Source organism: Heteronotia binoei, chromosome 1 (assembly GCF_032191835.1).
Source record: "Heteronotia binoei isolate CCM8104 ecotype False Entrance Well chromosome 1, APGP_CSIRO_Hbin_v1, whole genome shotgun sequence".
NCBI classification, from domain to species: Eukaryota; Metazoa; Chordata; class Lepidosauria; order Squamata; family Gekkonidae; genus Heteronotia; species Heteronotia binoei.
Window position 1 is genome coordinate 116282799 of NC_083223.1, and position 13474 is coordinate 116296272.

General features: G+C 48.1%; 1 protein-coding gene across 2 annotated transcripts in view; it reads right to left on the reverse strand.

The window, feature by feature from the left end:
• The window catches only part of TMEM244 (transmembrane protein 244), a 37373-nt gene that overhangs the window by 17935 nt on the left and 5964 nt on the right, over positions 1–13474 (reverse strand). For both annotated transcript variants that reach the window (XM_060258731.1, XM_060258722.1), the window contains exons 2-3: positions 9341–9426; positions 8608–8681 (exon numbers count right to left, since the gene is read on the reverse strand). In XM_060258731.1, the coding sequence (XP_060114714.1) occupies positions 8608–8681; positions 9341–9426 (160 nt within the window). The remainder of the gene's footprint in view (positions 1–8607; positions 8682–9340; positions 9427–13474) is intronic.

The following is a 13474-nucleotide window of genomic DNA, read 5'->3' on the forward strand; positions in this document are numbered from 1 at the left end:
CAAACGTGTAAGATACGTGTATTTTCACATTAATACTTTATATTTGTGAGTGTACATATACTAAAAAAAATCTTAGTTGCAATATTTTTTCAGAATATTGAAAACACATATATGTTAAAAGAATGTATACTTTGCTGAATTCTAACTGGATAAAATGTTAATAAACTACCAGTGCAGAGTTACACACTTCTAAATCAATTAAAGTCAATGGGTTTAGAAGGATGTAACGTTGTTTAGGATTACAAGTTATGGCGTATATAAAAAAAAATTTCTTCAGAAAGGAGATGGCTTTCCTTCATTCATAATCTACCTTGCTTGCAGAGTTAGTGTGGAAGTGGCTTATGAAGTCAGTAACGCATGGAAATTTAGCCTTTTATTTGCATGCAGCAGAGTAGTATGAGATGGATCATGCAGACATCAGAGTCTGTTAAAAGAATCAGCAAAAGAAAATTAATACTACTTTTGTCTTCTGGAAAAACAGAATATTGTTCTGATTAATAACAATGGAAACAACCAACTAGTTGATTAGTAGAGCTGAAAAACATTCAAAATTATTGATTTAGAATCATGAATGAAATGAATCAAGAGTTTGACCCAGCTGTACTCAATAATTAATTAATTCAATGTTATCATGGGCCATAAAAAGATGTGTTAGGGTTTGTGAATACCCAGGTTAATATAGGGCTTTTACTGCATGTTTCACTGCAAACTCCTGTTGAAATTTCTCAGAATTTCCATGCAACACAGAAATAATTGAAATTTTATGGTGAGGGAAAGTCAAAACCCCTGCATGGAATGTGTTCTGATTGTTGCTACAGTGATTAGCTTGTGAAAAGATGGAATAGTAATGTCCAGTGTCAGAATTCAAATGGAATAAGCAATCAGAACTTTGATACATGTTAGTTTTTTTGTATAAAGTTACATTTGTGGGACCTTTCTTCTTGTAAAGTAAAGACTAAAATCCCAATGTGTTACCAACTGCACGGCCAACTGCATGGCCACTCTCACACTAACTCTGCAAGCAAGGCGGAAATTTGTTCAAACAGTTACCTTAAGGAGCTGCACTAATCATGATGGGAGATTCACTGTACAACTGAAACAACAGGAGTGATACATATTTCAGAACAATAACGTGGTACAGTCCTCTTGAGTATTTCTTCACATTATTGATGAAAGTCACTGCCATTGGATTAGATGGCTTTAAAAGGGGATTAGAAAAATTCATGATTATCAACTGCTATTAACTATGATGAGTAACAGAAACCTTTATGCTCAGAGGCCCTGCACTGCACAGGTTGCTACATGAAAGCAACAAGGGAAAACTGTTGTGTTCATGCTCTGTTAATGAGCTTCCAAGAGGTAGCTGGCTGATCACTATCTGGAAACAGCAAGCTAAAATAGATAGGCCCTCAGTCTCATGGAGCACTGCTCTTCTTGTGTTATGTTCTTACCCAGGCTTTTTTTGAGCAGGAATGCACAAGAACACAGTTCCGGCTGGCTTGGTGCCAGAGGGTGTGGCCTAATATGCAAATGAATTCCTGTTGGACTTTTTCTACAAAAAGCCCTATGTGAAATAATGGTGACATCGGGGGTGCCGCTCTTCTTACCACTTCAGAATGCAGACAGAAGATCATGTGCCTTGTATTAAGGAAACAAAAAGCAAGGAGCTAGAGGCTGGCAATTTTCTACAAGAAAATAGCATGAAATAAAAAGGTTAAATAGGCCCTATTCCCCCATCCCCAGCTCATCAATTTAGATATTTAAAAGCCCTACTTTGTGTACTTGTCAGAACTTGTATCTTTACTGCTGGTTCCCTATAATGTGACCAATGCTGTATTGTACTTTTACTGTGGCTTAGAGCTGCTTTGTTACTGAACCAAACTGACTCCATGTTGTAACCCTTGCTTGACCCAAAGTGCTTGAATAGTAATTAACCTTGCCCCACTGGTATCCAAAATATTTGGGGCTGTAGAATGAGTTATGTTATGTCTCTGCACATTCTCACACTGGGACCCTTTGAAGCCGAGCAGCATGGCCTTCGGAGTAGGGAGGCATCCTCTCTACTGATAGTGATGGTGAGAAGACAGATGTGCCTGTAACGGTGTGAATTGTGGCTTTGTGAGATGTTTGCTTTACGTGTATAAAATTGTGCTGGTGCTGGCTCTCGCCATCACTGTTATCTTGCCTTTTCCAGTGCTTAGTTCTCTTCAATAAAATCCTAACTTTGTAACCAAGTATGGGATCCGTTTGAAGTTCTTAAGTTCTGACATTATAACAGTGATCCCATTGTTCGTGGCTTATCTGTACTGGAGGCTTGGCCTGATGGCGGCAAAAGTGCCAGACGACGGAGAGCCCACCACCCCAACAGAGGACCCGCCGCTCGACCCAAAAGTGACGGGGGTTCGGCGCAAAATTAAGGTCCCAGCGCCTTTCTCGGTCGACGCCGCGTTCCCCGCCCCACGAACCTGGAGCCCGCGGAAGTCCACGGCAGCAATCGACGCCGCGGAGCAACGGTACCGAAGCATGTTGGGCGAAGGGGGAGCCGGAGACGGCGACGACGACCAGGCGGAGGGCCCGGAGCCCCGAGGGGGAGACGACCAGATCCGGACCCTCCGCAACGACTTATTCGACTGGGTGCGGGAGATCCACGACGACGTGCATCGATCCCGCGTGACGATGGCCGAGGAGTTGCAGCAGAACCTGGGCGCGATTTACGACCAGCTCCGCACTTTGCAAACTGCGGTCCTGGGAGTCCCGATTTGAGGGCTACCACTGGGGCAACCGCCCGTAGCCCCGCCGGCTCTGCCGGCCCCAGCCCCGCAGGTTCCGGCCGCCCCGGCCCCGCCGGCTCCGGCCGCCCCGGCGGCGCCGGCTCCGCCTGCCCCGGCACCACCAGCTCCGCTGGCCCCGGCTGCCCCGGCGCCACCGGCTCTGCCCGTTCCGGGGCCCCCGGCGCCACCCGCCCCGATCCTGCCGGCTCTACCGGGCCCAGCGCCGCCGCCGGGGGCGCCGCGAGCCCCGGGGGGGGCGAGGGTCGAGGAAGGGAGTTGAAGATTACTTTCGATGGGAATCCGGAGGACGTGGAGTATTTTACCATACAGTGTGACACGTTCTTCACCCACTGGGGTGCAGATTACCCGACCGAAGCCAGCCGAGTGTACCACATCGCGTCCCGACTGAGAGGTGCGGCCCGCAAGTGGTACGTGGGGCTTTTCATGGGGAGAAAGCCCGAACTAGCTACCGTGGCGGGGTTCCTGCACGCGATGCTCCGCCAGTATGGCGATCCTCTACGGGAGGAGAAGGCTGTCGCCGCCCTTCAGCGCATAGAGCAAGGCAACCGCTCCACTCGCGAGTATGCCACCGAGTTCCTGGGGTACTGCGCAGCAGCGAGGGGATGGAACGAGGTCATGAAATATACCGCGTTCATCAATGGTCTGAACCCGAACATCCTTGACCGCTGCTACAGTCAAGGGAGGCCCGACACGTTGGTCGGATGGATCCAACTGGCCGGAGAAGTGGAGACCAACCTCCAACATGTGGGGATGCGACGACAGCAGCTGGCGAAGAAGGGGGCCAAACACACCCCGACTAAATCCGAAGGGAGGAAGGCCCCGGCGACCTCCACCCCGTCTCCCGCCCGCAAGTGCTTCAAATGCGGAGACCCAAATCATCTCGCTGCCAACTGCCCAGTGAAAGCGGGTTCCACCCCACCCACGGCGAAGCAAACCACCCCGGGGCCGAAAAAGAAAAAGAGCAGCCGCTCGAAGGAGCCCAGCCGGGGCTCCGTCGCCACTTCCTTGGCGACTGACGAGGATTTTACCACCGACTTGGCGACAGTGGAAGAATCGACCGAGGAGTCGGACGACACCGAGTCGGCGGGAAACGACAGCGACCTGCTTTAATGGGTGCCGCAAGGCAGGTCCAACAACAGCCGGCACTCCTCACGGTGAGAGCAACAGGGGGTTTACTATTTATGGCCGTTACCCTCCTTAACCCTAACCTAAAGAGATTCATGCACGCCCGAGCGCTGATCGACTCAGGGTGTAACAGGGACCTGATCACCCCCCGCCTAGTTGAGGCGTTGGGATTAGCCACCTCACCCCTGCCACAACCGATGCAGTTCCAGCAGATGGACGGGGGGCCCATGAGGGGGGAACCATGTACTTTAGAGACTCAGGCGGTCCCGGTGGGAACCGAGGAGCATTGGGGGATTGAGACTTTCGTAATTGCCCCCTCTTGCTCTTTCGACGTGGTGGTAGGCTCGGCTTGGCTCGCCCGCCACCAACCAGACATAAGGTGGGAGGAACAAATCGTCCGGTTCCCGGATTGGAGGTGTGAGCACCACCACTGGCGCCCCGAATGGGGGCCGCATGCTCCCCCCCAAAACATGCGGGCTTGCCTCACTCTCGAGGAAGTCGCCTCAATCCCCAAGGAGTACCGGGATCTAAGACTAGCGTTTAGCGAGAAGGAAGCGGACGAGCTACCGCCCTACGGACTGTGCCATTGAGCTGATCCCAGGGCAACAGCTTCCCAAGGCGAAACTGTACTCCATGGGTTGGGCGGAGAAAGCTGAACTCCGAAAGTTTTTGGACAAGAATCTTAAGCGCGGCTTCATACGACCGGCCACTGCCCCCCATGCCACCCCCGTCCTCTTCCGAAAGAAAAAGGACGGGTCTCTTAGGCTTTGCACAGATTTTCGTGCGATAAACGGGATTTCCATGTCCAACGCCTACCCGATCCCGTTGATAAAGGATTTGTTGAACACCGTAGCAAAGGGAAAAGTATTTACAAAGCTTGATCTCCGAGACGCGTACTTCCGCGTCCGCATCAAAGAGGGGGACGAGTGGAAGACAGCGTTCAACACCCCCCTGGGACAGTTTGAGTACCTAGTCATGCCCTTCGGACTGCAAGGAGCCCCTGGTGTATTCATGAACTTTATCAATGAAGTGCTACGGGACTTCCTGTTTAAGGGGGTGGTGGTGTACCTTGATGACATCATTATCTATTCACAAGATCTAAAGTCTCATGTGCCCCTGGTCCGAAAAGTGTTAAGCACCCTTTGCAAACACAAACTGTATGCCAAATTGTCGAAATGCGAGTTTCACAAGACCGAACTGGACTATTTGGGTTTCCGGGTGTCGGGGGAGGGATTGGCTATGGACCCCGCAAAGGTCCAAGCGGTACTAGACTGGGAGCCCCCTCGAACCCGCAAGCAATTACAAAGTTTTATCGGGTTCGCTAACTTTTACCGCGACTTCATTAAGGGGTTCGCTACAGTCATGCTCCCCCTCACGGAGCTCCTCAAAACCAAAGGGAAGGGTGACGAGGCGAAAAAGCCAGGCGCGCGCCTAACGTGGACGCCTGACTGCCAAAAAGCTTTCACTGAACTGAAACGCCTCTTCACCTCCGAACCCGTGTTGGCTCATCCCGATGAACTGAAACCCTTCGTGGTCCAATGCGACGCCTCCGACGCCGCAGTGGGAGCCATATTAATGCAGAGAGGGGAAAATGGGGTGCTCCGACCATGTGCCTATATCTCAAGGAAATTTTCCAACGAACAGAGAAATTGGTCGGTCTGGGACAAGGAGGCGTTTGCAGTCATGTTTGCCCTAAAAACCTGGCGCTCCTGGCTTGAGGGAGCGAGAGTGCCCTTTGAAATCTGGACCGATCATAAAAACCTTGAAGCCCTCACCGGGCGCCGCAAAATGACTGCAAAACAAATCCGGTGGGCAGGTTTCTTTGCTAAATTTGACTTTGTGCTGAAACACATCCCAGGCTCAAAGAACTTTTTAGCAGACGCCCTCTCTCGCATGCCACAACACGACAGCCTCCGGGAGGAGGTAGTGGACTCATTAATTTCCCCCTCAGCCATCTCGGGGGGGGTCACTACCCGCTCCGGCAAGCAGACCAGCCCTCCGGATTCAGATCTGCTGCCTCGATTCCTCTCAGAATATAACCAGGAGGCCGACCGCCCCCCTAACTTGGTTAAAGCCGAAAACGGGCTCTGGCTGCACAAGGAAAAAATCTATGTGCCCACTCCCCTCAGAAAAGAAGTCTTGGAGCGCTGCCACTCGAGTCGCCTGGCCGGCCACTTTGGCTATGTCAAAACCCTCAACTTACTCACCCGCCAGTTCTGGTGGCCAAAAATTAAAAAAGATGTGTCGGAGTTTGTTCTTTCATGTCCCACCTGCCTCATGGCAAAACGAAGGGGGGGTAAACCCCCGGGCCACCTGGTTCCCCTCCCTACAGCCACCCGACCTTGGTCGGTAGTCTCCATGGATTTCATTGTCGAACTCCCACCTTCACAGGGCAAAACAGTCATCCTGGTCGTAGTCGACACATTTTCAAAGCAAGCCCACTTCGTCCCGTGCAAAAAGCTACCCACGGCCAAAAAACTCGCCCAGCTCTTTTTCACCCACATTGTACGCCTACACTCGTTCCCAGACAAGGTCATTAGCGACCGCGGGACGCAGTTCGTTGCCAACTTCTGGCGGGAGTTCTGCAAACTCGCTGGCATCGAGCAAGGACTAAGCTCTGCCTACCACCCCCAGTCGGACGGACAGACGGAGAGGGTTAATGGTCTTCTGGAACAGTACCTCCGCTGCTTCATTAATTTCCAACAGTCCAACTGGGTGGATCTCCTCCCTTTTGCAGAATATGGCTACAACAATAGCCTCCATAGCTCGACCAAAACCTCCCCTTTTCAAATTATCAATGGTTACGAGGGCAAGCCGTTTCCCACACTCGCCCTCCCCGCCAGCCCGTCCGAACCCACATCCTGTCAACAATGGTGGGAGGGCCTCCGTGAAGGCTGGAAGGGTATTCAGGAAAACCTGGAGGAAGCGAAAAAAGCCTACAAAAAGCAGTTTGACAAAAAACACTCCCCAGAGTGGGACCTAAAGGTGGGGGATACAGTTTTCCTGTCGACAAAAAACCTTCCCCTTCCCCAGTCCTGTCGCAAACTCGCACTGAAGTTTCTTGGGCCTTTCAAAATAAAAAGGGTAATAAACAAAGTAACGGTGGAACTCGAACTACCCAAATCTCTAAGTAAGATCCATCCTGTTTTTCATTGCAGCTTGCTTCGGAAAGACCCTGGTGCTACGTCCTTCCATCCCAGGGCCCCACCGCCCCCTCTGACGACAGTGAGGGGTCAGAGTCACCATGAAGTCCAGGAGATCCTGGACTCCAAAGTCAAAAGGGGGAAACTGTATTATTTGATCAGGTGGAAACACTTCCCCCCGAGCTGTGACGAGTGGGTCGAATCTCAGAACGTAGCCGCTCCGCAACTGCTGAAAAAGTTTCACCTACTGTACCCGCACAAGCCCAAGGCTGGCCCCGCGGGAGGGGGCGCTTAGGGGGGGCAGTATGTCAGAACTTGTATCTTTACTGCTGGTTCCCTATAATGTGACCAATGCTGTATTGTACTTTTACTGTGGCTTAGAGCTGCTTTGTTATTGAACCAAACTGACTCCATGTTGTAACCCTTGCTTGACCCAAAGTGCTTGAATAGTAATTAACCTTGCCCCACTGGTATCCAAAATATTTGGGGCTGTAGAATGAGTTATGTTATGTCTCTGCACATTCTCACACTGGGACCCTTTGAAGCCGAGCAGCATGGCCTTCGGAGTAGGGAGGCATCCTCTCTACTGATAGTGATGGTGAGAAGACAGATGTGCCTGTAACGGTGTGAATTGTGGCTTTGTGAGATGTTTGCTTTACGTGTATAAAATTGTGCTGGTGCTGGCTCTCGCCATCACTGTTATCTTGCCTTTTCCAGTGCTTAGTTCTCTTCAATAAAATCCTAACTTTGTAACCAAGTATGGGATCCGTTTGAAGTTCTTAAGTTCTGACATTATAACAGTGATCCCATTGTTCGTGGCTTATCTGTACTGGAGGCTTGGCCTGATGGCGGCAAAAGTGCCAGACGACGGAGAGCCCACCAGTACTCCCAACTTCAGAAGTGAGGTGAATGATCAATAGAAGACATTAAAGACCAGAGTCTCTTGCGTGTAGAGCTGCCAACCTTCATATGGGGTCTGGAGATATCCTGGAATTACAACTGAACTCCAGACTACAGTAATCAGTCCCTCAGGATAAAATAGTGACTTTGGAGAGGGGGCCCTATGGGATTATACCATACAGAAATCCCTCCCTTCTCCACAAACCAGCCTTTCCCAGGTTTCACCTCCAAATCTCAAGGAATTTTCCAACCCAGAGCAGCCAATGCTATTTGGTGGCCATCTGCTTTGGCACTCACTTCCCTCAGCTGTTTTGGGGGCACCAAATCCACTCAGTTTTCTAAGCCAAGCATTCCCCCCCCCCCAAAAAAAAAACATGCTTATTTGTTATTGATTTGCTGTAATGGATTTTTTAAAAATGATTTTATTAGCTGGTCTAATTTTATGGCTATTATTGTTGATTACATTAATTGCTGGTGTGTTTTTATTATATTTGTGATCTTCAAAATATTATTTTTCTATGCACTGAGTATTGCAGGGCATAAATAACATTTTGAAACTAATACTTTATTTTAAAATGGTTTCTACAATCAAATGCTCAAAACAGTTAACTATCTAGAATTTTTAAGACTAGGAAAAGAAAACTTACCTAAATAGTTTGGGTTAATCCATGAAGGGTTTGTCTTAAAATCAAAGGGTGCCAGTCCATCCAACATTTGCAGCCTGTGAAGGTTTTCCAATTGACATTAAAAAGGTTTTTTAAAAGGATATCTAAGCACTAGGTACTCTTTGGATGGTTATATGGTACATGGTTTCAATACAATTCAAAAAATTCAGTCAAGGGCTGCTATCACAGACACTGAATAATGGACTTTAAATTCACTTTTAATGCACTTTCCAACTGGCTTTTAGTGTGTGAACTGGCAAAATCCGGTTGGAAACAGTGGATTGAAAATGCATTATTTAGTGTGTATGATGGGATCTCAGCCAAAGTGCACATCAGCAATATACATCAGACCTGAAGAGCAGGGCTGGCCCTTCCACTAGGTAAACTAGATGATCAGACTTCTGGGTGTGATTAATTGGGTGCCCACCATATGACTCAGTGATGTTATCAGTAGGGGGTGGGGGTGCCAGAAGTTAGCCTTGCTTAGGGTACAGACAGTTTAGGGATGGCTCTGCTGAAGAGGTATAGTCATGATAAATGTCGTGTATCACAACATACCTTTTATACCATAGTGTGTGTTTATTTTACTTTTTTTAAAGTGGGTGAGGTTATATTCTGAAGCAGTGCAGCTAGAATTCTAGCACATTTGTATCCATTCATTCATTCATTCATTCATCTATGCACTCATTCAGAATAATTTTTCAAGGTTTCTTACCTGAATGCTGTGAAACAAACACACAGGACCACATAATACACGGAGTAGAATATGATCACACATATTAGCAGATTGAGCAAAATAACCTGCAAAGGATATAGGAAATTATTATTTCGGAAGCCATGTTTTGCATCCCAATGACGAAAGCAAATGTGAATTGAGCATGACTTCTTTTTTTTTAAAGTTTCATGTTAGTTCTCCATTAATACATAATGTTGTTGACATGTATTACAAAAATGAGTATCTAGAGAATTCTGGGATACTTTGGGAAATCGGAATGTATAGGAAACACAAAATGTAGTTTTCATTGTGCGCTCACATATTAAGCATTATGAATAGAAAACTTACAGTGAATAAACCACCAAGTTTTCCTTGTATTCTTACAGCTAACCAGTATATTAATCGTCTGACACTAAGCTTCTCATTGCTTTAATTATATAGAAGATACTAAAAAGAGCATGAATATTTTTACTTCATAATAGGAAAGGCTTATAAACTAATGGAAAACTTTTTTGCATTTTTTTGTTTCTCATAAACTGACAGTAGCTAACGTTCTCAAGGTCCCTTACTGTGTATCAATTTTAAAAAGATCATCTTTTCAAAATGTTTTAAAATGATGAAGTAGTAGTTACAATTTATTGGTGATAATGAGAACACAACACATTCTTAAATTTAATTTGGAATAAATACAAATTTGGGACACAACAGATATTTCTCATTAACTGGAATAATTTGACCGTTGAACACTCTGCAATGGTAGACAGCTTGATTAAGTAGTATGAACACATAGGAACTTCTGGGAACTGATTCATAAATTACAAAGTTCACATGGAAGACATGCAGCCGCTATGAGGATGTTGGAAATGTGTGCCTTGAATCCCAGCTGTTTATGTGTTTTTATGTATTTTATTGTATAATTATTAATGTATTTTAAACTGATTTTTGTTAGCTTTTTATGTTGTAAGCCACCCTGAGCCCACCTCGGTGGGGTAGGGCGGGATATAAATCGAATAAAATAAAAATAAAAAAATAAAATAAAGAAGCAAGAAAATATTGGATGAAATTTTATGCCTGGTTAGACACTCAAGACTCTTAAGACTCTGGTGTGAACTTATTTCTCCTTTCCCCCCCTGTACTTTATATTACAAAATTGCCTTTTCCAGAATTGTCAAAACTAATAGATAATTGTAAAATAGATTTATGCTATAAAATTTTAAAATATGGATGATGTTTAGTTTAGACATAATAATATGGGACAATTCATGTAAAGAAAGTATTGTAGAACTAAGCTTGTACTTTTTGAAAATATTTATGCAGAACAAGGTCAAAATGTATTGTGTTTTCTACTCCCTCTATTCCCTACCCACAGTCTTTCTGAAATCAATAAAACTTTTGAAAACTGGAAATGTGTGCCTTGAGTTCTATGCTGGGAACTCAATTCCCTGGCATATGGAAGGAACTTATTTGGATGGGGGTGATGACAGGCTTTAGATTTCCCCCTGAAATGTCTTCCCAACTTTAAAATGGCCACAAGAAGCAGCCATTTCCCACATTGTGGGGAATTTACATGTAGATACCAATTAATGTAAATGTTCTCAACTAAGGAACCCAGCTTCCACCGAGGATTGAACTCACGTCATGAGCAGAGCTTAGGACTGCAGTACTGCAGCTTTAACACTCTCCGCCACAGGGCTCCTGTGTCAGCCGGCAGGAACCAGTGGCTAAAAAGGCATTCCCCTATTTTCGCACCACCGCCCTCCCAAGGCTCTTCCCACCCCATTCCTGCCTCCCCTGGTCTTCCCGTATTCCCATTTTCACCGCTGCTGCTCTCTCCAGGCTCTTCCCTGCTTCCCTCTGGTCTCCCCGCAGCCCCATTTTCCCCACTGCTGCTCTCCCCGGGCTCTTCCCTGCATCCCCTGCTCTCCCTGCAGCTCCATTTTTCCCACTGCCGCTCTCCCTGGGCTCTTCCCTGTCTCCCCTGCTTTTTTCCTGCAGCCCCATTTTCCCCTCTGTCGCTCTCCCTGGGCTCTTCCCTGCCTCCCCCATTCTCCCATGGCCCCATTTTTGCTGCTGCCGCTCTCCCTGGGCTCTTCCCTGCCTCCCTCACTCTCCCCACGGCCCCATTTTTGCTGCTGCTGCTCTCCCTGGGCTCTTCACTGCCTCCCCCACTCTCCCACAGCCTCATCTTCACTGCTGCCACTCTCCCCATGATCTTTCCTGCCTCCCCTGGTCTCCCCACAGACCCATTTTCCCCACTGCCACTCTCCCCGGACTCTTCTCTGCCTCCCCCACTCTCCCCGTGGCCCCATTTTCTCTGCTGTCACTCCCCCTAGGCTCTTCCCACCCTCAAGAGCGTGAGAGTGAGCGAGCTGAAGCCAGGCAGCTGAGCGCTGGAAAAACCAGCCAAGCCTCCATGGCCCCCCCACCCAACATTTTATGCCTTGGCCCCCCCACCCAGAAATTTCTGGCTACAGGGCTGAGCCTGCAGCAAAAGCAGCCCCCAGCTCCCCCCAGGAGTTAAAGTGTTGGCTGGCCTGGCGCTGCCAGATGCAGAAGAGGGGCTGAGGAGCTGCTGAAGGGCAGGCGAGCCTGACGGAGCCGGCTTGCCTGGATGGCTTTCTCACTTTTTTTGCTGCAGGCAATTTGGATTTCTGCTTGGGGGGGGGGAGTGTCCTGTGCCCACTGCCTACCACTCAACCAGAGCCCAGACAGAGTTTTGCAATGATTTCCCTTTCCTCCCCACCTGACTCAGCTGAAAGTGACTTGCAAGCCCGGCGAGCGCAGGAGCGTTTTTCTCACTCCAGAGATGGGTTTCCCTGGGGCTGGGCAGGCAGATTGGGAGGAGGCTGGGCAGGCGGACAAAGAAAGAAACAATGGGGAGGGGTCAGGTGAAGAGGGATGCGGACGAACAGCAAAGCAAGAAGGAGGGAAGCGACAGGGAGGGAGGGGGCAGGTGGATGAAGGGGGAAGCGATGGGGAGGAGGCGAGGCAGGCAAGCTGAGGGGAAGGGGCCGATGGAGGAAGAGGCAAACTAGCCACGGGGGGAAACTGGGGTGGGAAAAAGCTGGCCCGGGGCCCCTAAAGACATGGGGGCCCATAGGCAAGTGCCTCATTTGCCTAATTGTTAATCCGGCCCTGACTGGCTGCTGGTGTCAGGCCTCCCAATGAGAATGATTGTTTGTTTCAGTGCAGGCCCCCTCCAGTCCTGAAGCATTTCCGTGCTGGTATGCAAATTAAAAAAAAGAAAAACACTGCCTCAATCCCAACCCCCCCCCCCCCCCACACACACACACACTTCTTAGGTGGGTTTGGGCAGCAATCCATAAGGCAGAGTAAAAAGTTCAGAATCCAAGAAAAAAGCTATCTTGTGAATTCATTTCACAATGGAAAAAAGTACAGGAAAAACAAGCTTTAAAAAGAATGGGGGAGCGGTCTGAAAAATGGCTTTCTTTGGGAGCTTCTATATGACACCAGGCTATTTCTGAGCATGGCTTGTAAATATCCCAGAGTTTCTTTCTTTCTTTCTTTCTTTCTTTCTTTCTTTCTTTCTTTCTTTCTTTCTTTCTTTCTTTCTTTCTTTCTTGAGCTTTAAAGAAGAACTTCCTTTGTTCTGACTTAAAGGGGAAATGACTGCTGGCAGAGCCTCAATGTGAAAGCCCTGCCTGCAGCCAATTCAGAGGGAGAGGATGGAGCTTAGCCCTGCCTTCAAAATGGCAGCACTAAGGGCTGGTATCCCCCTTTTTAGACCTCTTACAGGGCCTTTTGTTCTTTAGCAACTGTGCCACAACTCAGCTGTGGCTCAGCTGCTGAGGAAAGGAGAGATTGCTGGGCAGCAGGGGGGCCAGCAAGATTTTCCTCCAAGTCAGTGTTTTTATAGAGAGAAATTCTCAATTCCACTTGCACAATGGAGGTTGGTTTTTCCTGCCCCTGTGTGGAACCAGACCAGATTGTTTTACTTCACCAGTAGTGAATGATTGGATTCCCAATAATTTGTTGGTAGGGTTGCCAAATCCAATTCAAGAAATATCTGGGGACTTTGGGGGTGGAGCCAGGAGACTTTGGGGGTGGAGCCAGGAGACATTAGGGGCAGAGCCAAGATCAAGGCTGTGACAAGCATAATGGAACTCCAAAAGG